We start from the raw sequence: 26,871 nt of genomic DNA, 5'->3' as shown, positions 1-26,871 counted from the left end.
TTTAGCAAAGGTTTAGCATGCCCTGTGCTGTCTCTCCCGCTTCATAAGTGGCGAGATCGCCCCACTTGTTATCAATTTTGAGCAAAAAGCTGCCCCTTTTTCTGAGGCAAGTACAGTTTGCGTTACAGAGAAGGCACACTGCCCTCTGTGCCCAACTAGCTGAAGTTAGGCGGTCCACGGGCTCCCTGTTGCCTTTGGACCGCCCGCTCATGATTTGCGCTAATGGACCTGCCAGGTCAAGTAACTTGTCTTGGCATCCTTTCCCAGCTGGATCACTGCCTTTCCTGATGTCTTTTGGTCACAAAAGTAACCATTTTAGAATCCAACTCTGGTGTAGCCATAACCTTATAATTATTATGGTATTTGAGCAAGGGCCTAGCTTCGAGAAGCAACGGAGCGCTTTACTGAGGTATAAAACAGAGCACTTTTCAGAGGTAACAGAAAATCTCTACAGTGGGGGTGGGGAGGGGTTAGGCTACAGAGGGGCACATCTGTACAGGTGGGGTGGACCGAATCTAGCAAGTTAGGTGTGGACTGACAACTGCTCATTGCTCAGAGAGCTCTGGTCATGGACATTCTGCTCTCATCCTAAAGCTCTTTTCCTTCCGCGGCTTTCTAACATGCTGAGCCATGCATTGTGCTACTTTAGGCAATCGCAACCAGTCCGTACACTTGGGGTGTCGAATATAACCTGCAATGCCATTGTTCTCATCCAGTTTATCTTCGGCTGTCCTCGGCAACTGCCCATGCTCTGCAAGATCGTTGCTCTAGCAGTCTACATCATTATAATTCATTATATTCTACATCATTATAATTCATTATAATTCTAGCCGACAGCATTATCCTCATGATCATCCACATCCTCCTCAGTTGTTGTACACTCTTTTGTATCCCTTTTTGTTTTTCTCCCTTGGAGTAGGCAGAGTAGGAGGTCTGCCACTGCAGATTTTCCCCCAAACAAGCGCTCTTAAGCGATCAGCAGCCTCACTGGGCTTCTTATTGCCCCCCCCCCCCTCATATCGCCAATGGGAACTAGAAGAGCGGCGGGGTTCTTCTGGGTCTTATCACTTTGGGGTGTTTAGCCAAGGTCCCTTTTCCAAGCCTGCATGCTATCATCTTTGGAACCCCTGTGCTTTTAGCTTTAATCGGCATGTCTAGCACCTGTAAAAGGCCCTTTGGTCACAGCAATAGCTAGGGAATCCTCTAGTACCTTTTTGAAACTTAATGATGAATCTCTATCCATCTGAGGTAACTTCATCACTCCACTCTGGGGAAGTGCTTTCTTGCTGCATGGAAAGTGCCTTACAATCTCTTAACGGTAATCTCTTTATGGTGCCAGGGCCTGAACACAGCAGGCTGCTAGGATGTAAGAGCTTTCCAACCGATGGCTGGCTTGTGCTCTACTGTGCCCCGTGCAACTGCAGTCTGTGCTTTGGAGCCGGCAAGTTATTTCTTTATTCTAACAATGCGCTTGACATGCTCACGTCCTCCGTCTCAGCGTGAGATATTCAAAAGTGAAACCAGGGGCACACATCAGTCACCAAATGCAAGCGTGTTCACTAATGGGGTGGGTTGGCGCTCCATGATGTTCGCTGTACTCTGCTCCGTGACCACGCACTTGCGAATGTTGTAAATCAGATCGCCATCTTCAACGCAAACGCGTGTAAATCTATATACTCCTACCAATCTCACTTATAACAAACGCTGCAATGCGGGTGCCGGAACTTGTATATCAGGACACAGTATGAGGCCGTGCCTGACTCTCCGGCATGAACAATGTACAAAACATTAGAGCATGATGAAATTTCACTTATCTGCTTGAAGAGCAGCAAAGAAAGAGATCCAGGCAGGACATGACATAATAAATAAAGAAAATAAGTACATTTCTGGGAAAGATTGTTTCGTTTTCTTGAAGGACAAAACTACTTTAACACGGTGGACTTATGGGAATTTGTAGTCCCTTACGTTGAAGGTTTTGTTGCTTTCACTTTTGTGTTTTGAAGAAAGGAGGGGGGGCATTTTAATAATTGAAAGCTGCTCAAGAGTCTGCATTAAAGTGTTTAACAATAATGCTTGCCTCTGGTTTTGACCTAGATTTATGGCATCACATAAGCAGCATCAGTTGGTAATTATTAGCACTGTGGACCTGGTTCACTTGAGGGTTTCTAGGAGTGATGGCAGACATCCCTGACTTTACCAATCAAATGAATGGAAGCAATGTCAGATTTCCAGTACTCTTTATTCATACCTAACTAGTTGTCAGTCATCCGTTGTTCCATGCGCTTAAGATGGTTTGAATATACGTAATATTAGCCTTGTAGTGATCAAAATGAAAGATGATCCGGGAATTGTCAAAGCTCGAATAGGTGGTTAACAGATTCATGCCGATGTTCAAAATGTGTGCATAAACAGGAGTCTTGAATAACCCACATACAACTTTCATTTGCAAGACATTCTTGCATTTGATCTGCAATGTTCTATGGCTAGGAAGTGATGCAGGCCAGGAGGCAGCATGCTCTGACACTGTGGCTAATGTCTAATGCAAATGAGTAACTGGGAATAGTTAATGGTATCAGATACCTCCGGGCTCAAATCACTTTTAGGCTTAATTGATGCTTAAGAAGAGTACCTTTTTATATCGAACACCAGTTCAGTCCCTCTACCAGGTCAAAAGCCAAACTGACTGTGCCCTAAAAGATGGTGCCTTTGAAGATGGGATTTTATTTGAACAGTAGCCACTCGATCCAAAATCTTAGAGAAAATGTGTAGTATTGATGGGATGATGGCCTGCTCAGTCCTGAGTAGGGGTGTCGCCCAAGCTTGTTTAAAGGAATAGTGCGCTCAAAAATGTTATTGTCCCGATCGTTCGGGCAAGTCATAAGTATACATTGATCGATTGTAAAAAGAATTCCTATGCATCAAACCTTTTTCTGCACTTTTACACATGCAAAATCAAGGAGTCTGGCACGATGTGGTGATCTTATCCGTTGATCGATAGACTTAAGTTAGAGTGCCCCTGAGGCACTAAATCATTCAGCCGCCCCTGAAGCTGACATCACTATTCCTATCAATATTCTCCCCCTACTTTCATGACGTTAGTGGGCAGCATAGCCAAACGCGCCCACTCCTCACCTAAGTCTTAACGACAGTTGGCTTAGAAGCCGGAAATTCAACAATCGTATCCTCTCACAGCACAGTGCATCCCAAATCAGAATAAAAAACACTATTTTTAAAGGAAACATCAATACTCTGCAATTTATAATGTTGTTTTATTTCACAAACAGCGCTCCGAGAACACCCGCAGATTTCCATTTCACAACAATTTTTGAATGTCAAAGTGAGATCTTTCACAAAATTGAATTCCATTTCCTGGTATATTGGCTTGACCGCCCATTCATTGCTTTGTTTTGCAAAGGCCATTGTGTAACGAAGCACCCCAAAGTTTCCTGCAGTTCTTGATTTGTTCTCTCTGAAGTTTCTTGTTATGCATGAATACGGCTGCTAATGTCCTAGCTTGCATACCATCTATGCCAATGCAACCTTTTGGGTCTGTACTTTAGGCACATATTGTGGAACACCTCCAAATTCCGTGAGTGCCTTTAGGTCTCTTGAAAGAGTTTTATCAAAGTCGATCTTCTCAAGAGCTTTGTGTGGAGGTGAAGATGGAACCAACCACTTATTCTTGCGTTCCTTCTCCTCCGATAAAGGTCCATGTGCACATTGGTGAAAATGTTGGTTTTCTGTCTGTGAGTGAACGTTGGAACAGTGGTGCATCAATGAGCGCCATTTTTCAAGTAGAATTTCCGCAGACCCATCACAAGTTTTGGAGCTCCACCAAAGATGGTTGCTGAAAGCCTGAGACCACTGTAAAATATTTTCCGAACCCTTCTTTTTACCAGCAGCTGTATTTTTTTGACTGCTTTGGCAACGTGTCATACATCAAATTGATGACAAATGTTTGGAAACTGCTCTCGCATGGCATTGCTATTTAGACCTGTCTGTCAGTGGCTATGAGGTCTATTTGCATTCCTCTCTATTGAAGATGTTCGATGGATTTTATGGAACCATGTTTCTCCATGGCCACATAGGAATTTCATTGGGACACCTGCACGATTTCCGAACTCACTATTTTTTTAGTTTCCATGTCTTAAGTGGTATGTGCAGTACTTTGCTGAAAATCCGGGGCTGTCGCACTGTCCGTCGCCAGCTAGCCTGAACTGTTTGCCAGAGAATGTGCTTTCACAATTGCCATTTGTTCAATTTTCCAGGCTTGACTAATAGCGGGGAATAAAAATTCTCTTTGATATTTGTAGTACTGCGTTTAGCAAGGAACTGAAATCCCACTGGACAATTTACTAAAAGTCGAGCCACTGAAAAGTAATGCTGCTGAAAACAACAGTAGATTTCCACCTGGCACTTTGCCCAGCATTGGTTGAGCAGACCATGGAAAGGAATCCTGGAGGTGGACACAGGTGGCTTGGATTTTCAGGTTAGCGCCTTGTAATACACAAGTCACATTCACCAATGGCTCCCTGCATATTTTCCGCCTCACTGGATGGACAGATTTCAGCATCAGTATAATCTCTACCAGGCAGCTGTCAAATGCAATGTATTTAGGCTCCTTTATTAGCCAATCATACTGCATGATTGTGGTTTGTGACACAACTGTGGTGGACAAATCGGGCAAACTAGACAAACATAGGCGATCGTTGGCAAGTTCCTTGGTCAATAGCGTTGAAGCTTCAGTCTGTTAGTTCAGCTTGTGTTATTTGCACACAAATTGGAGAAACAATCAACCTTGAATGTTTATTGAGTGGACCTTTTTTGCGGGTGTAGATTGTGTCAAGTGGTCAGCGAGGAATTCCAAAGCGTCTTTATTATATTCGGTTTCATCTTGTTGACTTCTTGGACCATTGTTACAATGTGAGAACACTTTGCTGGCTTCCCCGGTCACATTGCATTCAGTTTCAGGCCATTGGGCATAATCATCAACGTTCTTCTTATTGACTGGACCACGCTGCACATCAAATAGTAGTTGATCCATGGTGAAATCTGTTTGGCAAGCAACATCTTTGGTTTAATTTGTTGTCTGTCTTTATACTTCTTTTTCTTCTGGGCCTCTAGGAGATGGGTTGTAAAAATGTTCAATTTATGGCATACATACAGTAGATAGTACTTTAAATACAAAAACATGTAATGGAGAAAACACCAGCCCAAAACACTTCTATAAAACAAAATTATGTAGTTACCCTTGTTTTGATTTTCTGTGAAACCGTGGGCTTCTCTGTAATGAACTCCCCAGCAAGCTGATCCACCACCTCTGATCCATGTGCATCCTCTTCTAATTCCACATCTTGTGCACATTCCTTGAACAGAATATTAATTTTAAAAAAGTAAATTGTATTGGAAATTAAAATCTTTCATTGCACACATTGCTTACACACATACCCTCGCAAACAATGTACGTCATTTAGTCAAAATATACATTTTGTATGAGGCCACCAGGGGGCGCAGACGCGATGGAAGCCTAATCCGGCATCTTCCTCTCCAGGCATGAAAACATGGTGAGATAACCTTGAAAAACGAAAATTCATAACATATTAAACAGAAGTTCCTGTCCATAAACCTATCGGGCATCCGGTGGAGAAGACTCACTAAAAACCACAGACCGTCTCCAGGAGAACGATTCCAAAGAATTTAAGCGCCCGCTCCTAACGTCTGGGGCGCCAAGATGGCAGACAGCGCGTGAACCCACTGCTGGCGAGGATGTAGTCCGCCCGCGCCAGCAGGATACTCTAAGAAAGCGGGCACCCCGGTCCGCCCTTTCATAGAGCACCCCCACAATGAGGGAGCAGAAGCGCAACCGGTAAGAAGTGGGAGGGACATATACATAGAAGCGGTGTGCGCAGATCCCCTCCCCCCCCCCCCCATTTCCCCCCCTCCACCTACCCAACCAGATCTCCACTAGGGCTGTTGGGCCCGCGAGGCAGACGCCCCGGTCCTCCGGGGCATTCGTTGTATAATACAAGGCCTCGCTCATACGATTGTGTAGAGCCGCGGCTGGTGCCTGATGTCATCTTTAAACAATCACTTGGCGGCTGCTCCGCAATCTGTGGACTGCAATTGACAGCCAACACCAGGTGCTTCGGCATTGCAGCCCGGCATTCGTGGTGAGCATGCTCTCCACACCGCAACTAAGGCGAATCTGCCCCTACAGTGCCCAAGCGCTCTGGAATCTGTCTACCATACATCCCGGAGTGCACTCAGAAACTAATCCCTGCTCCGTTCCACAGGCGCTCCCTAAAGATATATATTTGAGCTGATAGGAGGCCACCTGGACTGTAGGCAACCTAGCAACTGCAAGGAAACGTGCTCTGTCACCTCAAGCACGGCCCAAAGCGAAACAAACTATCTCTAACCTGGCACCTGAAACTAATGAGGCAGCAACCCTAGAGATCACTGACTTCTGCTTTTTCATTCTCAAACTTGGAGGTAGGACTTGGGGGGTCGAGATTGTGCCCCTTTACACCGCCTCAGGAGAATTTGCCACCTCCTACTGGGGAGTGCACATCCCAATGCAGTCTTTGCTACAGGCCCCCGGTCCCCACACTGATGCCTAGCAGAGCATATCTGAATGGACATAAATGCATCCGCAGGGACAGCCTCCACCTGACCCCCTTTTCACTGCGAGGAGTAATGGATTGAGATTAGAAGAACCCCAAGGACCTAACAAAACAACAAATTAGAAGGGGAGGAGAGGGGGGAGGGATTGGTGGGCAACTCCCAGCACAAAGTAGAGGAAAGAAAAACGTGGGCAACAACCCACTAGGCATCACTACCTGGACAGCTTTACATTGGGGAACAAGAACATACCCCACACGTACTGATAAGGCGGTTTCAAGTGCACCTTGCCAGTCGTATTCTCCTCTGCAAATTCTGCAGCACACAAGAGCACACACGCTACCCAAGGCTCCAAGGAGAGGCGCTCCAGACAAAATCAACCGTGGGGTAACATAAATAAAGAGAATTAACCCCATACGCTCTCGAAGTAGCAGCGACACTGGGTAACACCCCTTTGGAGTGCTGGCAGCTTCGACAGAGCTGCATGAATCCACCTCATAAAATGTAGCCCTGAGAAACACTCACCTCCCTCTGAGACGTGGCCTCCTACAACAAAGAATTCACCCCCTCAGTTGTAGTAAGTTCTCTGCATCCTCTGGAAAAGCTAAACTGAGATCATTCAGTCGTGCTCACACCAACATGGATCTGGACAAGGTTCAAAGCTCCTCCAGAGATCCCTGGCACCGACCTCGACAGCGCCACCAAATCAGACCTACGAGACTTGCTCGGCGAGATCCAGTCAATCAAATCCAGCCTCGCGGAGACAGTCTCGGATCTGCAGACAAGAATGGCTGAAGTAGAAGATCGGATGAAAGCAGTAGAAAGCAACCAGCAGTCGGGGGACATAACCGCAATGCAGTATGAGGCACGGTTCCAGGACCAAGCTGGATGACCTAGAAAACCAGGAGCGGAGGACGAACACTCACATCATAGGCCTCACCAAGAAGCAGGGGGAAACTCAATCTGACCTAGAAAGTAAAGTCAAAGCCCTGATATTATTCTTATTTGACAACACAAGCTCCCCCTCCCCCCCCAAAAGCTGGAATTTGATAGGGTTCACAGAGCTGGAGGCATAAAATTCCACTATTGCACGCAGCGACAGGAAATCTTGCAAAAGGCAAGGGAAACGGAACCAATAGAATTTGAAGGCTCCAGTGTAAGTTTTACCAGGATCTCTCTGTGGGGACTCTAACCAAAAGAGGAGGGTGTCACCCCCTCTTCCCCCCCCCACCCCCCCTTACCGCCTGGCTCCAAGAACGAGGAACCCAATAACGATGAGGCCACCCTTTTTCCTTGTCCTAGAGTATGGAGGCAAGGACTACAGACTCGCCTCAATAGAAGAAGCCAAAAGAGCCTTAGTTCATCTTCAAGCATCAACAATAGGCCTTGAGGCAAATGCCCACAGGCCCCTTAAAAGAAACTACGCCCAAGTCCCTAAGAGGCCAGGCGCCAGCAAAATGGAAATACAAGCACCTCAACAGACCCTGAAACGGGTGGTACCTTTTTTAAAACTTTTTCTTGATTATCTCTTGGCTTCCTTTCAGCTGCCTGTACATTCACTGAGACGTATCGAAAGGAGCTACATAATTCTTCCAGCACACAAGTTCCCGCCCTGCTCAGGGGCATAAAAAAAATCCCAGGGATAGCCCACTATAATGCTCTGTCAAGGACGATGGGACATGAAACAGGAAAAATAAGAAATGTTAGACTTGACTATCACTGCAAGCTGTTCTCGCCGTACAGTTCTGTTAAACGTGTTTAAATTTATGATTTTATGACTGGAGAGGGGCCCCACCAGAGAGGCCTGTTTTTTCTTTTTTGTATTTTATTTTTTAGGGCGTCTCGTTCTTCCAGAAATGCCAACCCCCGGAAGTTCCCACTGGGAGGGAGGGAAAGGGAATCACTCATCCGGGAATATGGGAGATCCATACCTACAACCTCACACCATTGCGACAAAAAGTATTCATATTACTCATAAAACAACTCGCTACACAAATACCCATGAGTCACCCACAAATGACACAAGGCACTATGGTTCCACACTGCACACACACCAGCATAACAGTATAGTCTTCGGGTCCCTCAGCATAAAGGGTCTCAATTCGCCACAAAACGATCAATGATAGCCCGTCATTTTAAGATCTCCAAATTAGACGTACGGGTTGTACAGGAAACTAAATATACCCACGGAGGGGAAACGCAGGATCATCAGCAGAGAAATCTGTGACAGTGTGGGCTTCTGGGTCCCAAAAAAGAGGGGGTGATGGAATTCTATGTAGGAAATCTTTAGGCCTCCAAATAGAGCTGGTAGAAATGGACACCCAAGGTAGATGTGTCGCTCTGAAGGGAAAACTAAGGTCATGCTTTGCTCTGCCTATGCCCCTAACCAAGACCAATCCTGCTATTTTGCGTCACTATTGGACTTTTGGGAGGATGGCGAGAGGGTACACGTCTGCGAGGGAGATTTTAACATCGTGGCAGAACCCAACTGGGATTGGAACTCGGTACGACAAAATGCCCTCCCGCCCAGTAGCCTGCAGGGGGACCGATTCCTCAATCAATTAAGAGAACATCACCCAGGGGAGAAGGCTTTCACTTTCTCCCCCCCCGCCCCCCCCCCAACACACATTCTCGTATAGACTACCTATTAGTGGGAGCTGAATGCGAAAATGCTGTGCTCGGTGCTTCTATAGAAATTGTTTCCTGGTCTGACCATGAGCTATGCACACTAGATCTAGGAGCCTCCCCCATGCAGTAGAATGAAGATGGATCTGCAACTATTTCCTCTGTAGGGACCCATTGTTCAAAGAAACTCTCTAAGACTCCATTAAAGACTACTTCGAGGCAAATGACGTGGGTGGGATTTCTCTAAACACGGTTTGGGAGGCAGGGAAAGCCATGATAAGGGTTTTTATTTAATAGCCAAAGGGGCTTTTAAAAAGAGAATTGGGCTGAGAAGGGAGGGAGAAGAGAACTTAAGTGCGATATCTCCCGACGGGAACGGGACCTGCGCAAAACAGACACCATCATGGATCGGATCAAAGGGCTCAGGGAAGAGTTAAAGGACATTTGGAATGCAAAGCACTTGATATCAACCAAAACAATTCTTTGAAAAAGGCGAAAAATCCCACACACTGCTCGCCAGCCGTCTACGCAAACGGAGAGCGGACAGGGCAGTATACAAAATCAATGATCGACATGGCGTAGCGCTCACCGACCCCCATGAAATTGCAAACCACTTCTCAAGATTTTACACTACGTTGTACTCAGCTGCAGAAGAAAGCACGCCCCCTGAAATTGAAGACTACCTAGCAATTCGCCCACGCCCTCCTATAACACAAGAACATTTCGATATGTCAAATAGCCCAATTACCATCATGGAGGTCTAGAGAGCCATTTCCAACCTGAAAGCAGGCTCGGCACCGGGGCAAGATGGCTACACGCCAGACTTTTATAAATCAAATGGTAACACCCTCACCCCTTTCCTTACTAAACTTTTCAATTCTAACAGGACAGGCCCCTCAATCATTTACTGAATCGATGATAATGGTGATAACCAAAGATGGCAAGGACGCCTTAGAATGTTCATCATACCGCCCGATCTCACTCCTCAATGTGGATGCAAAGATCTACTCCAGTATCCTTGCTGCGCACCTAGCCCAAGTCCTTCTCCAACAAGTTCACACTGATCAAGTCGGATATGTGAAAGGTAGGCAGGGAGCTGATAATATCCGAAAGACCCTGGACCTCATAGCCATCCCTAAGGAGGCCGAAGACTGTCCCATTTTGCCATCACCCAACACTGAGAAAGCTTTGACTGCGTCAAATGGCCTTTCTTGCAAGCAGTGCTGAAGTGGTCAGGCTAGGGAGAACAGTGTACCCAGGGAGCCAAAGAATTGTACCACAGTGCCATTGCTAAGGTTTCAATTAACGGCACCGCCTCGAGTTCCTTCGCTCTGACTCGAGGGACGAGGCAGGACTGTCCACTCTTCCCCCTTATTATACACCCCAGTGATCGAATCCATTGCCCCGGCTATCCAATCTAACCCCTTGAGTCATGGGATGACACGGGGGAAACGAGGAATACAAGCTAGCTATGTTTGCAGATGAAATCCTGGTATACATCTCAACCGCTAGAATCCGTCCCTGCCCTCTTCGAAGAATTGAAAAAGTACAAAGCACTATCAGGATTTCAGATCAATCTACAAAAGACAATGGCGGTTCCCTTGAAACCAGACACTGAAATCCCGCCCCCCGAACCAAATTTGGAAGCAAGATGGGGCTTCCGATTGCAAACCCACGCCATAAAATACTTGGGAGTGGAAATCACAGTCCCCCTTACACACCTCTTTGATGCAAATTACATCCTTCTGTGGAACAATATTAAAGACCATCTCAACAGATGGTCAAAACTGCCTCTTTCCTGGTGAACGGGATTCACCTCCATAAAAAAACATCCTGGCCAGATTTCTATTTCTTTTCCAATCTATCCCACTAATTGTCCCTGATCCCTTCCTCACAGAGGTCCCTCCCGCACCATGAAAGGGGTCACAACGTGGCCGTCCCCACTCAGTTGTATCTGGTCTCCTCTCATACGCAATCAGTTGATCGAGGTCCTTCGCTTTAAGCGTGGTACGAAGCAGGACTAGTGAGAGTTGGGCAAATGTGGAAAATGGCATCCTACATTTCCAAGGGCCAATTAGAAGAGGCTATGCAAGGTGTCGAGATTTCCCCCTCGATATACCTCCAACTGCGAAGCGTCCTCAGAGACGCACGCTGGGGCCACTCCCAACGCCCTCTCACCATTCGAGCAGATCCTCAGTATACCCTGAACCACTAAAGGCCCAAAAGCCTCCTATACAAAGTGCTGATCACCAGGGGTCGCCTTACATGCCCCACATCTGAAACTAAATGGGACACAGATTTGGAGCTTGTTGACCAACCAGATGTGTGGAGAGCCATACATAGGGGTGTATGGAGCTCATCGATATCTGTGCAATATAAAATGCACAACACACGCTTGCTGACGAGATGGCATTATACCCACCCACCCCCCCCCCCCACCCAAGACTATCTAAAATGTTCCCAGGGTCCTCCACCCACTGCTGGAGAGATTGCAGGGAGATATGCGATTACTGGCACCAGTGGTGGGAATGCAGGAAAAGGTCCAAGCATACTGGCAGGAAGTCATGGGGTGGATCCATGCCATAGATGGGGGGATTACTAGAGCACTCACTCCGTTGCTGGTGCTGTTCGAGATTCACTCGGATGGAGAGGATGCATACACAATGCTCACGCACATGCCCCGAAACTTGCTTCTTGCTGCGAGTGTGTGCCTAACAATTAAATGGAAAAGTACTGCCCTTCCCTCGAAAAGAGAATGGCTAGCTAAAGCTCACTCAATTTATGAATGTAAAGCCTAACGGCAGCGTTACTGGAATCTCGCACACACATAGATTTAGTTTGGCTACCCTTTAAGGAATTTTACTCCAAATATTGGGACTCCCTCAGACTAACTGACTAATGCTACTCTTTACAGCCTAATGTCTTAACTTTCTGTAAAACCAAGCACACCCAGGGGTCTAACCTCTCGACCTGGCGTTTCAACCAATACCTGGCAACTCTCGTCCACTGCATTGCCACTTTCTGCTCAGATTTCTAGTGCTACGCTGACGACACTCAACTCATTTTCAGGCTGCCCTCTGCCACCTCCTCTCCCTCTCTCATCTCTGATTGCCTAACTGCCATTCAAGATTGGTGTGCCGCCAATGATCTTTGTCTGAACGCCAGCAAGACGGAGATCCTCCTCATCGGCACACCTTGACCATCCTTTCACCTCACTCTCTGGCCGTCCTCCCTTGGCTCTCCTCCTACCCCCACCTGCGAGGCTAAGAACCTCGGTCATCTTTGTCTCCACCCTTTCCTTCTCTGCCCACATCACGGAGGTCTCTAAAAAGTCAAATTTCCGACTGCACCTCCTCAGAGGTACTCTGCTTTTTCCCTCCTTCCCCCAGAAGCTCATGGTATCCCAAGCTCTGGTTCTCCCAAGCTTGGACTATTGTAACAGCCTCTTTCTAAATCTACCTGCCTCTACTCTCCGCCCTCTGCACATAATCCAGAACAGGACTGCGAGACTTGTCCTTGGCTTCAAGCCGTGGGATCGTATATCTTCAGCCTTGAAATCTCTCCATTGGCTTCCAGTGGATGCAAGGATTAAATTCATAATCCTCTGCATTGTACACAAGGCTTTCTGGGGCCTGGGTCCAAAGTACCTTCAGCTATCCCTCCGCAAATACCTCCCCTCTCGAGCTCTCTGCTCCTCTAACTCCCTCAGGGTCAGTCGTTTTTCAAAGAAACGAGCTGGGGGTAGATCTGTCTTCGTCTGGGGCCTCCCTCTGGAACAGCCTCCCTGCCACTCTAAAACTTGAGGAGAACCATCTCTGGTTCCGGAAGCACCTCAAGACCTTCCTCTTTTCTTCTGCCTTTGCTCCCCTTCGACCCTGCTGATCTGTTCTCTTTACACCGTGCACCTGGTCACCCTCTGTCCTACGGGGCCAAGTACCTGCTCACCCTGCTGCACTGCCTCTGGGCCGCCCCTTGTACTGGGGTCTGCATCTGTACCCATACAGCCCCCCCCCTTTTTTCTTCCTGCACTACCCTGTCTGCTGCCTTAAACCTAGCACTTTCATATTGCTGGCTGCACTGAAACTGTTTGTTGCCTTTATTTATTGTTATTTCTCAGTTTCTCCTCTGCTTTGCACTTTCCACTTCTCCCCCTTACATGCACTTTTCCCCTCCCCCTCTCCCATGCACTTGCACGTTCTCAATGTCTCTGGGCCTAGTAAGATCGCGGTTTTGTTCTCCCCTGTTACCCTCCCTTGCCTTGTCACGCTCTGAAACACTTGTGTACGAGCGCGATAGAAATAAAATATCATATCATTACCGCAAACAATTCTGGTCATGCAGAATGCAACACTATTGTTGTACTGTAAAAGTCTTCCTAAAATTCGAACGTCATTCTTATGCCATTTTGGATGAGTGGGGGAGGGAACAGTGATTGGGGGTGGGGGGGGTGGGCGGAGGTTGCACATAGCGGGAAGGGAGAAAAACAAGTGAAGGTCTTACTAGTAAGTAATGGTAAGGTCTTCCTATTGCTATACTTTGTCTATATACCCATATTTTTGTGACCGCTACTGTGAATTTAAACATGTGACACTGTCACACTTGTTGTAAAACTAAACTATTAAAAAAATATATATATATACATTTCGAATTTCACCTGATTAATGGGAAGTGTACTTGATCAGAGATCACTGTGCAAAACATACTGATTGTAATGGTGCCCTCAAACATTTTGCAATGTATATGATTCTGCATTAGGGAGGAAGTGTAACGTTACAACTGAAATCAGAAAAGTTTGAAACACTGCACGTTTATATGAATGTCACTGTCTAATAGTATCCTATGTAGGATTTACTTTATTTCATTCAAGGGAACTGCAAGTACGCATACCTCATACTCTGGACCAGCTGCAAAGGACGATGTAATTGCAGTCGAAGTACCAGCATCCCCCTGTAACACAATTCCTGTTTTAGTACTGATGAAAACAGCAAAACTGAAACGAGACTATGGCCTGCAGACAACGGTACATATAAAGAGAAACCCGAAAATGACACCTAGCGTAAACAACGGACTGGATACATAAACTATTTCATATTTGAAATTCCAAGCATAATACATTCTCCTAATTGAAAAGTGAAATAAAATTACCTGATAGGCACTTGAAGTTGTTGACTCGTGAAAAGAAATGGATGCACAATCTTGCTCCTTCATTTTCAGCGCATTGTCATGAAGTATTAAAAGGGAACATTTGATTTGCATTAGATATGTTGGAAAATACAGCTGTCGAATATAAACTTCTGCGAGTCTGTAGGCCTCACCATTGGTATACTGGACGTATCGGTGGTTTCGTCACTTGCGAGGGTCTGTGCTTCCGTATGCTTTCCTAAAGAAATGGACATGTCAAGCAACCGATTGCAAAAACCTTCTGCTTCTTGTGAAGGGCACTATGGCATTATTTCCCACGGTCATAATTACATCATTTGAGTGTGCATAAACCAGGGACAGATGTGTAGTAAAATGTAACACAATCTGATGAATATGCAAACTTTAGTAGCACACGTACACCGAAAGCACCAATCCGTTCATGGAGTTACCTGTTCAGTACTCCACCGCCTACAGCAAATTAATCATCTGGGATGCGCCAGTGGCAGTATGCATCAATAGAGTTGGAGTTGCATTTGGAAGCAATTTACTAAACATTCTGGTTTGACCCTTTTTTGTGTTCGATTGGTCGTACATATCCTGGGTAAAGTGCAGGCTGCCGATGTGGAATAGATTGTCCCTCAAGTCTCTCAGACAGCCTGGGCTCTACTTTCAATCTCGCCCACCGCAAAACCACAATGTCAAACCCATTTAAACCACAATGTCAAACCCATTTTCTTATTAAATCTATATCCTTCGTGAATGTATGCAGCATTGTAACCTGACTTGACATGGCTCCTAGAACGGAAACCCAAAACCATACAAGCAGGCATTCTTGAAAAATTGGTAATATCTGTATTAAAGTATATACAATAAAAATTATTTTATTTTTTTACTGAAAGCATGAGGTGGATGGAATTAGATCACATTTTTCTATGCAATGTTTGTTTTGGTCAAAGTAGCAAAACCTGTGTAGCGGAGTCTAATACTACATACAGAATTGACATACATACAGAATTGATTGATATGACGCACATCGTAATGTACTTTCATGCATCAAAAGGAAACCTGCTTATAGACCTGGTCCGAGAAAGATGCGATTCTATTACAATTGAGAATGTTGACATTTTCTATATATTGAGATCAGAACACTTGAAACATTGGACATTGGTAAAGTCATTGAGATGAACGACTATTGCACTACTGGGTACATTCGGGTGAAATATAGACATTTTGAGATCGGAAAGAGATGAATGTAGTGAAGTTAATAGGTGACCTGCCTTTACCTTGACTAACGAACAATTAAATTCAGCAAACGGGGAGTTAGTAGTAGGAGAACAGGTAGCACAATCAAGAGTTGACTTCCAGTGCTCTGAGATGTTCGCCGGATAAATATCAAGGGGTTTATAAAGGATTGAAAAAGTGGTTGTGAATGTGACATGTTTCTGGCTCAGTCTGCTTCAGGGAAGCCTGGAGACAGTGGGTCTGGGTAGGCCATGTGAACAATTGCCCCTGTGCGGAAGAAACCTTTGAAGTGTACATGGTGTTTGACACCTTGGCCGTTCCCATCCCTGCCAGCCCCCATCCACAGGTGCGAACTGCTGTTGATGGTGGGGGGGATGGATGGGGAAGAGACATACAGACGATGCCCGGAACACTGCTGAAGGGAGACGCACACTGGGTTTGGCACCTTGCCAGTTTATAATGGAGGGGGATGGATTGTTGCAGTGGAGGTGAGCGTGAAAGTGCACAAACCATTGTTGCATGTCCCTCATAGATAAGTGAGCGTGTCCTTGATTCACTGAAAAAATGAAACCACTATTCATAAAAGATAATTTGTCTTTTTTATTTTGTTGCTGATGTTGATGGCACAAATGTAGTACACATTGAATACTTTGGGCTGCAGCACTGTGTGTGAAAATCCCCTGTTCGGTCCACTATCATTGGGGAATTTTGCACGAATGGCTCCAACGACACAAGCGGGTATTACTTGTCGAACGCAGTATCCAAGCCTCCAATGAAGCCATCAAATAAACAAATAGGCCACCAGCCTGTACCACCTGTGGAAGAGAAACCTACATACTTAAATGAACCTGATAAGTGTACAAACCTTAGTTGAATATGCATCCTTTATCCTCTGGCATAGTTGCCCATACAAATGTTACTTCATGGATCAATCAACTTGGGCTTTAAAGTGTAGACCCATTACAAAAGTGAACACCCATGCAATCCATAACGTTTGGGGCACAGAGAAATATTGGCTCTTAGTTGAAATTGAAAGACCACTATGATTTCCCCAAAGCGTGAGATGTTTTGAATTGCCAGACTACATTAATTTGGCAGGGACAGAGTCAAATTACGAAAATATATGAGACAAACAAGAAACGTTGGTGGTCTCGGTGGTCAAAGTGACATCAAATCTAGAGTACACTTACTCGTTACTTGGATTGCAAGGGCAAACTGTTGCGCGAAGTTCGTGCATAAACACCATCATAATCCTCAACACGGACATTGTGAGGCAGGCTGCCATGAGGTCATGCAGCTCGGTAATGCATAGCAGCGGTGTCTCGTCTTCTGATAAGCATCCAGAGTTTTCTCTGCAGCAACAGTTCTCCTCGGTTGGCATGACCTTGCACCGATTGCAGGGACACCAGGTGTAAATGTCTTATATGCAACTAGGCTCTGGCTCAGGATCCAGTGATTAGTCTTCCCAAATGTTGTCCGATGCCCCATCGTTTCCACATCTATCTCTATCAACTAATTCTGCCTCGGAATACTCTGGCTCGTACTGGTACGGCTGTATTGTTGCCATTATACGACAATATTAAAATCGATAGTAATGCTAGTACAAGTATCTGTTCGCATGGGCTCCGAGCAACGAAGATAGCTGAAAGAGCAGAAATGAGTCGCAGGCTATACAAAAAAAAAAAACTGAAACGATTGAAAAAGCAACTGTCTGATGAGAATCAGTCTGTTTATACTTATTGAAGAAAGAAACGTTCTGCCATTTCCATGGAGACATGTCATTAGCTGAGGCACAGAGAAGATTGACACAAGACGTGCGTTCGCGTTGTGAAATATGTTGTACGCATCTAGTGATGTAAGCTTCAGGGGTGGGTGATATGATTTAGTGCCGCGAGGGCAGTCAAATTTAGGGTGATGCAGCAACGGACAAGATCAGCACCAGATAGACGCGCCCTGCTCGTTGATTTCGCATGTGTAAAAGTGAGGAAAACTAAGGTAAGGTGCATAGGAAATGTTTTTACGATCGATCAGTTTGGATAAAACCACATGCCCGAAAGCTCGGATCAATAACATTTTTGTGCGCACTATTCCTTTAAGGGCCGCCTGTACTAGACCATTTCTAAAAAGCTACTTTCAATTCACTTTCGAGTTCAGCATAGACCTTGTTGGCTTTAGAGACAAGGATCACTAGAGCATGCTGAATAGCCAAGAATGTGATCTGTGTCAATTACAGAGCAGTTTAATTCTAACAACTCTAATCCTGTCACCCTATTGAAGTGAGCAGAGGGAGTTCTTTGCATAATCATGGGCTCATTAACAGTTAAGGGCAGAGTGACTAGAGATGAATGGACACGTGCCTCTGATCCTGTTTATTCCTGTCAAAGGAAAATGACTGTATTGCACCATGTAGGAGGCTAGGACTTGGTGGGAATTGTGCAAGCAGTTTTTATGCTAGTTCAAATTCTAAAATGTTCCTTTGCAGAAGAGGGGATACTTCAATGTGCTGAGCATAAAAACTTCTTCGCCACCAGGATTGTAGCTTTATGCGCCTAACATGTTTAAGCTCTGTGAAATGAGATTGATTGGCATTCTTTATCAATTACCATTCTTTTAGGATATTGAGTTTAGGGGTATATCATTTATTGGCAGTAATTTAGTGGTACAATTGGATACATAGTTTTGTGCACATGAGTCATATAAATATATATTACATGCTCAAGAGAGGCCTCATTGTTCATAATTGGGTAGTAAATATTGCTAAGGAAAGAGCCCAGAGAACTGTCCGTTAATTTAAATTTGTCACGATATGAAACCGGAATGGAGGGTAGACTAAATCTGCAGCAGATGAAATAATACTGCAATATTATCTTATCGGAAAGTCGACCAGGACATTATTCCATGTGATTATCCAATCTCCTTTCTTCATTGTGTCGGGAGGTCAATAAAAGGAACAACAAAAATAAGTTTGGATAAACTAAAGGACTTGTTACCATTAGAATCTAGAATAAACCCAAAGGGTCATTTTCATGAAATGTGGGCTACAATAAGAATCTTCATAAAAAGTTGCGGAGCTCCATTAGTCACTCCTCAAATCTGTTAAAAAATGTTTCCCAATTCCTTTCTTTGAACATAGTACAAATCATATACATGAAACAGGATGTAGTAAATAGTGTGCAATAACAAGTACAAAGGTCAATCAAAACAATCATTAGCATACATATAATCAAAAAGCATTAGGAAGCCGATGTAGATGCCAGAATCAACTGTGTGTCTGTAAAGCCAGAGTCTAAATTTAATATCTAGACCAAATGTCAGTGTGTTAGTACAGGGGTGCTGTGCCCAGTAAGTTTAAAAAAATAAATTAAAAAAAACAGGGCTATTTGTAGTCTCTTCCATTAGTCTCTGACCAATCCTATAGTCAACGTCACTAATGTTTAGCAGCAAGTGAAAAAGCGAGGCCAGATGTCTGGAGTGCTGTTCCTAGCTTGAATCATTTCGGCTGGGAACATCCATTTCTACTGCCTTCTGGACTTGATTGTGTGCCCCTACGATAGAAGAGGTGCACTCTGAATTATTTATGGTGAATTTGTTCAACATGTGTGCTTGTGCACTGACAAAATAATTAGAAATACCTGAAGGAAAGTAAGAATACAATAATTTAAAACCAGGGTCCATACTGGCCTGTATTCCACTGACCTCTAATGAACACCCTGTGTCTTTACGCTTGCTCCCGAGATGGCGATGCTGGCTGGGAGATCAGCGTGACAATCGTGTTTAAGGGATCCCAGGGTCGCGTCCTGGGAAAAGGGGGACAAAAGTGAAGGGGGCCAGTGAATGAGGTGTCCACCCTCCGGTTAAATATTGGGGATCTGCATGGCAAGTTAAGGAGGTCAGTACCTAACTTGGAGGTGGTGATAAGCTTGTGGGGCTTCAAACGGGTCTGGCCGCTCTGTGCGAGTTGGTTTGTATGCTGTAGAAATTCAAAAAGGGCGCGTCATTGCTTGTAGCTGTGGCAGAATGAAGAGGTGAATGTTAGCCGGGAAGCGTTTAAGGGTTAGGGCGGGAATCATATCATGTGGCCCTGCTAGAGAAAAAGGGGCCTTGCCGCTTACCATGTGCAAGTGTCTGGACGTCTGTGCTACCGATCAGCACGATTTTCACTCTGATCCCTCAGCCAGCGTCATCCTCTTGGGAGCAAGCGTAAAGACTAGTCCAACACCCATCATCAGGGTGTTGATTGGAGGTCAGTGGACAACAGGCCAGTATGGAGCCTGTTTTTCAATGCATTTTTTCTTACTTTCCCTCTGTTTCTTTCTAATTAACTTGGCAGTGCACAAGCACACATGTTGAACAAATGCACCATAAATAATTCAGAGTGCACCTCTTCTATCGTAGGGGCATCCGGTCCAGAAGAAGGCAGTAGAAATTGATGTTCCCTGCCGAAACTTCTCAAGCTAGGACCGGCACTACAGACATCTGGCCCCTATTTTTCACTTGCTAAACATTAGCAACGTCGACTATAGGATTGGTCATAGAGACTAGTGGAACAGGCACTAGACTATGAATAGCCCTGTTTTTTTGTAACTTACTGGGCATCCATGCACCAACAGACATTTGATCTAGACAAATTTAATTTAGACTTGGGCTCTACAGACAAAATGATATCTTAACATTATGACTTAATATTATATTACATAATGGCTTAATATTATTGGAGAATACAGAATGACGCAAATTACTGTTATGATATGATTGATACAATTCCCACGCAGTCTTAATATTCCTCAAACCTGTTTGTTGTATAAAGTGTATTGCATTTATTTTTAAAACTGGGTATTAACATGTTATAAAAATCATTACAGCAACAATGTACAATGGTAAATGTTAATGATTCAGATCTCGTGTTCTTTGATTTGTAACAGCACTTGGGTAAACTACGTATTTACAGTGTTTCCATTGTTTTGACACAGGGAAAATGAAATTGAAGATCTGAAGTCCCAATTGGCTCGCATGAGGGAAGACTGGATAGAGGAAGAATGTCATCGTGTCGAAGCACAGCTTGCCTTGAAGGAGGCAAGGAAGGAGATCAAACAACTCAAGCAATTCATTGAAACCATGAAGAACAGCTTGGAAGAGAAAGATAAGGGCATTCAAAAGTATTTCATAGACATTAACATTCAGAACAAGAAGTTGGAGTCCCTGTTGCACAACATGGAGATGGCCCAGAATGGTTCAGCGGGCGATGAACAAAGTCTAGAATTTTTGTGTGAATCACCAGGAAAGTCAGTCACGGAAAGCACAATGTACGGGAAAATGGTTGAAGAAGAGGACCAGGCAATAGAAGAAATGGCTGATAGCGGACTTCTGCTCAACGACGACATGGCGAACAAAACATTACTTGATGACGTTTTGATGGCTGCCACAAGTGAGCAGGATAGCTCTGCTTTACTTCATTCCAGTGCTGTGCACACCAGACCAGTGCACAATTCATTTGCAAAGATTCCCACTGATCAGAAAACCTGTGCATTGGTAGAGAGCACCCTGTTGATGGAACAAGCTATTCAAACTGATGTGGTACCATACAGCCTTGATGTGGAAAAGCTTGTTCTTACAATCTTCAAATCTCATTACAGCAATCCTGTCATTTCACCATCTGCTCTGTGGGTGGCCGGCGGCCTTCATGTGGAATGTGTCGCTGAATCTGCTCCTACCTTAATGCTAGATTTAACGCCAAATGATCCAAATTCTGCAATCCTTTTATCTCCTGCCGATTCCCCGTGTGGTAAGATATTTTCAAAGGCAAATGGCAATCGTGCTATGAAGGAACTTGACTTTGAAGTCTCTCCCGAACAACAATCCGAGAGTTACACAAGTTTGCCAGAGGGAGTCATAGTGCAAAAATACTGGAGCGATAGCCTTTTGGTGGATATTTTGGCGATAGCTGTGCCCATTATACCTACGATAATGTGGGCTTTCAGTACGCAGAGGGGGGCAATTGATCCGCTCTATAATATGGGCACTTTGTTACGTGGTTGCTGCCTAATGGGCTTGCATTCCCTCCGCCGCACACCTTTCAATCTTGGTAATATTAGCCCTAATCTCCATTAGAAGACGCTCTGGTTTTTTCTTTCTTCCCCAAATTTCATTTTTTTTCCTGATGCAGACTAAAAGCACTTAAAGCTAATGTAAGCTAATTTTGTATTGTTTGCACCAAAATATTTAATTTGCACTACAGGATATTTTGCCGACAACCAGCACACTGCACTCTAAATCTATGATAAAATATTACTATATGAACAAATATTGTTATATTATATGATCAATAATCATGATTTAAAAAAGTAAAATGACACTACAACAAAATATGTTTGAAAGCATGGTAGTCTGAATGTGCATATTGAAGTACACTATTGGACTTATTTTTCAATGTCCAAATCTCTTGAGAGCGGATTGCAATATGCACTGAACATACAACATAAGATTGCTTGCTTCTGTGTCTTTCAATGTGCAATTATTTGTCTTCACTTTCTCAAGGTGAGGCGATCATAACCAACATTGCGTTGTGTGTATCCGTGTAATATTTTTGATTAGGTTTAGCTCTGAAATGTTTTAAATGTGGACTGTAATAAATGTGTGCATACAGTAACGTTTTAAGGAGTCAATGTTTTTGATGAACAGTAATTTATTTGATGAGGGACGTTGGGGGGAGGTCAATTAACAGTGAGTTGTCCATTCCATCAATAGTGTCACATTGTATTTTGTAAGAGTATTCTATATTTTATTTATTTCCTTATTAAATAGTTTTATTGAAGTGTATAAACTTTGTTAAAGCATGTGGATAATTTGATTTATCTTGGCTACAAATTTTTGCCCTAAGTGGATTATAAAGCTTTATTAAATGAGAATAATAAAAAAAAATGTAACTTGAGTTGGCCTTTTTTTTTTTTCTTTCTTAAAAAAACTTTAAAATCCTGACACCAATACTTTTCAGCAATGAATACGTGGTGCCTGTTGGCACACTGAACTGTGGTACTCTACTAGTTCATTATTCCCAGCCTAGTGATCATATCTGTTGGATATGAACATGCTGGTTTTGCAAATGAAACTTCTGTACTGAATAGTAGTTGAATGGCAGGCATAAAGGAGAATGATTGCATGCTCCTGCGATATTTTTCAGGTGTGAATCTGTCCAACTCTAATGTTAATGGTAGAATTGTACACCAGTGGTCTGAGAAATACTTTGGTATGGCATTCTATTCGTAAATGTAGACAGCAGAGAATTCAGGGTTGTGTAAATAAAGGTTAAGCTGCTTTAGCGACTTGGACTCTCAGAGTTTGGCGCAGTGGGGTGTCAAAAGATGACCCAACAGGTAAGGCAAGTAAAAAGGTTTATTGGTCCTGCGGAGTGCAGAAAACTGCTGCGAGCAACACCAGCACACTAACTAACTTACTCAAAGTAAATGTTTCTAGAATAAGAACACTAGGAGAACATGTTACCCAACATAGTCCCCCTTATGACAAGAACAAAATAAAAACAAGAAACAAACAAAATGAAAAACAGAGACACTATTAATACCCTTGGCCAGAACCCACCAGGAAGTCCTCGCACAAAGTCCTTGAAACGAGCAGGCACCCTCTTAACTCTCTCACTTGGACGCTACAAGCACCTTCCATCTCCAAACCAGCGCTACTCACACCAGCATCCCTCCTGTCCACTGACAAATTATCGCCACCCACAACACCACCATCCATATAGGGTGCTAATCTACCTATTGACCACTATTTGCCACATTCCACTAACACTACTCCATTTCTCACCGCTGTGATCCTTTTAGGACCGAGAAATATACTTTCCACACTAAGACCCTGTTGGGGAACATTTCTATTAAGACTATTTTAAGGACCCCCACAAAACTTCGCTTTTGTTGCAGAATCCTGATCTGATTTTTTTTCCAGTGGAGCGCAGCCTTCAGCTGCACTCCACTGGGTTTTCGCTCATTACGGGAAAACTGACACATCCTTGTTTCTCTAAATTTTTCGACCTTATTGCCACTTATTATTGCGCAGATACATTGCTGTACCGTGCAATGGGTTCCTTGTGTTTTCTGGACCTAGTCCTCGAAGGATTTTTTGGTGACTGGACAATGTGCCTAGGAGTAGACTGGTGGCAGCAGAAGCTTTTTCATGTAATTTTATAACTTTTTACTGAGCCATGTCTGCTTACCACGTTTGGCTCATGACTGTGGCTAGTGTCTGCCATGGTCGTGCCACAAGGTCTTTTGTCTACTCCTTTGGCCATTTTATCTGTTGTCCTTCCCCCCCTAGTCATTGTGACCCAAGAATGTCTTATTTGGCCATGCACTTGCCTGCGAAAGCTACTTCTTTCGTGGGCTACTACAGGTCACGTGTGTGGATACCCAATTCACAATACTGGTGCCAGGATGGCTGGTGTGTACGAGCGCATGAGAGCCGAGGTGGTCCTGATTGGACCACTGTTGGCATGCATGAGTGGGGCAGATCTCATTGGCTGGTTGGGTGCGTGCACTCGCCAGACTTGTGGATAAGCGTAGGGGTCCTGAATGCAGACCCGCAGATCAGCAACCGGTCCAAATCAACCTCCGACTGAGCCAAGTATTCAGAAGTGTTGAGCAGACACAAGGACTATCCGGAAAAACGCAGAAGAAGGTTGGCACCCTTGGACCTCAGATCGCCCTGTTACGCTCACCTGGACCCCACAGGGGTGTCGATCGGACCCGGACAGCTGCGGTCTCCGTCAACGTGACGCATAGTGCAGAGATGACTGTCTGGACTGGCCCGCCTAGTCTTGTCAGCTGGACCCGAAGAAGTATTTTCCTGCAAGAGGAGACGGGGATTAGCCACCTGTGGGTTTTAGTGATGGCCTCCCAACTGTTCTCGCTCTCCCCCACTAATCGTATCCGATTTCCCCTTAGTAATCTCACCTTATGTTTGTAAAAGATGAGCTCTCCATCCTTCGTGTCTTGCAGGGGCGCGTAGATACCAGTTACTTCACTGGTTTGAAGGCGTTGGGAGAGTTCCGGTAAGTATTGACTCTGAAGTCCCAGACGGGATTGGTAAGTATCAAGTTCAAAGAGTTCAATGTGCCGATGTTCACTCTTGTCCCCTTCCTTCCTTAAGTTGCAACTGAGTTCGTGAGAAGAAGGTCTCGTAGCTGCTGCTGGCGTTCAGGTAAGAGTCTGCGTTACCCAACACTGTCCGATAACTATTGCATGCATTAACGTGTTGTTTTGCTTCCTCTTTAAAGATGCGGCATATGGAGAATAATACCGCCGGTGGTAAATCGGGTTAGTCTATGGTGGTAAGAGGTATTTGTTGATTTCCTTGGCTCCCCTTGTTATTCTTGTGACCTTAGGTGCCGGAGTACGGCGAAGAAATGATGGAGACAGTGCCGGATCGAAAGATGCTGTGAGAACTGGTGAGTATGGCGCCGTGCTGGAGCTGGCGAAGCGACGTGTGCAGGACTAATGTACTTTCCAGGTCGGGAGATGAAATGGATCTGGAATCAGGTGAGGAATTTGAAATAAGTTTGTTTTCTAACCTTGTCCTTTTCTTCCTCTTTATTCTAGGAGCTCCGGATTCGAGGCGGGCGTGGCGGGATGCTGGCTGCAGGCACGCGGGCGTGGCAGAAGACTGGATGCTGGCTGCAGGCACGGTGAGAGTCACGCTGCTGGATGCAGAATAACACGAAGCATGTGCTGCTGTTCAGGCGTGGTTTAAATAGCCTCCAAAGTAGTCCCAGGAAAGAAGATCCCCAGGACCACACCCGAGTAAAAAATAGTCCCTGTAGTAAAATAGCCCCATCCTGGCCTCACTTTGGCTTGGATTTATTTGCAGCATGGTCTGCACGAGGTAAGTAATGTCTATGAGCCTGGCGCCTATGGCGCCAGGACTGAACCCAGACAGCCGCTAGCTGGGGCTGCTGGGGTTTTTGTAAATGTCTGGATGCCTGCTCCAAGGGCTGATGGGCTTGATCCGTATGCCCGGGGGTAGGCATCATGACACACCCCACTCCTCTAGTGACTTAGCCTTGACTTCTCTCCAAGCTACAGTGAATTAGAAGTATTCCCTGTTTCACTAACAAGGGTGGCCTCCTAAACTTCTATTGACCAGAGCAGAGTTTAGAAATTCATTCGAACATACCCAATCTACGATGCTGCCTTAATACCAAAGCACCAACCACAATTGTTAACCCTATGGCAATCGTCAAACCCTCTATTGCTCCTGACCTTGCCCCACCACCTTTACATTTTCATCATGCCGACCAACACCAAAACCGATGAGCCCATCCATCCGAGACACAACTTTATGCCAGGTTCAGGACCCTTCAAAGACACAAAAGGAGACTGACTGGGGAGTGGTGCAACAACCCCACACCATTTGCCTCATCACGTTCTGCCACGGCAACCCAGACCTCAACGCCAACTGAATGCCCCCTTTCAAAAATATTTTCACTCGTTCCACCAGGCTGTGGGTCCTAGGCTGATACAAAGCCGTGCACACATGTGGTGGAATACTCCACCAAAAATCTATTCATCACTTCGGAACAAAACTGAACCCCATTGTAAGTCACCAGCAACATTGGAAATCCTTCACGAAAAAACACGCTCACGGAACTTAATCATCAGGAGTAGCTTCCCTCACAGCCATGCACTCCACTTTGAATGATACTCAACCATCACAAACAAATACTTGAAATTATCCCCCAAACCTTGAATTGTGCCCATTGCATCTACTGCCACATTTTGCCAGGGATGAGCCTGAATAAGGGGCATTTCTTGGACCACTTTGCACTAGTCACTCGAAACAATCGCTTACCTTGCTATCAGCACAACTGTCTATCATAGGCCACTAGTAACTCTGATGCAATCTCCTTTTGGTACCATTCACCCCCAAATGATCCCGGTGCCCTGACCACAAGACGTTGACCCCGAAGAAACAACTAAATGCAGAACCACCCAGAATACAGCAGAGGCCTCTCTGCTACCGAATAATTCCTTTCCATGCCCCTATGGGGTCTGGATGCGAATGCCACCACCCATTCCTACTTGCCCCATCACTCTGTTTCAGTGATGCCGCCAAACCAAAAATGCTTGCATCCACCATCAGGCAGGTCTTGCTCTTAACACAAGTGTTACCTAGAGGAGCATTCACAATGCACTCATTGATACTCGCAAAAGCTAACTTGCACTCTTCAGACCACAT

The 26,871-nt window shown here is 44.9% G+C and overlaps 1 protein-coding gene across 4 annotated transcripts in view; it reads left to right on the top strand.

Moving 5' to 3' along the window:
• SYBU (syntabulin) overlaps window positions 1-22,558 on the top strand; it is a 464,609-nt gene extending 442,051 nt beyond the window's left edge. For all 4 annotated transcript variants that reach the window (XM_069621517.1, XM_069621516.1, XM_069621518.1 and 1 more), the window contains one exon: window positions 20,601-22,558. In XM_069621517.1, the coding sequence (XP_069477618.1) occupies window positions 20,601-21,738 (1,138 nt within the window). In that variant the 3' untranslated portion in view covers window positions 21,739-22,558. The remainder of the gene's footprint in view (window positions 1-20,600) is intronic.
• Window positions 22,559-26,871: the final 4,313 nt, after the last annotated feature.

The sequence above is a fragment of the Ambystoma mexicanum genome, chromosome 5q (genome assembly GCF_040938575.1).
Source record: "Ambystoma mexicanum isolate Mex_15411 chromosome 5q, UKY_AmexF1_1, whole genome shotgun sequence".
Taxonomy (NCBI): domain Eukaryota; kingdom Metazoa; phylum Chordata; class Amphibia; order Caudata; family Ambystomatidae; genus Ambystoma; species Ambystoma mexicanum.
This window is presented reverse-complemented; position numbering and strand designations above follow the sequence as displayed.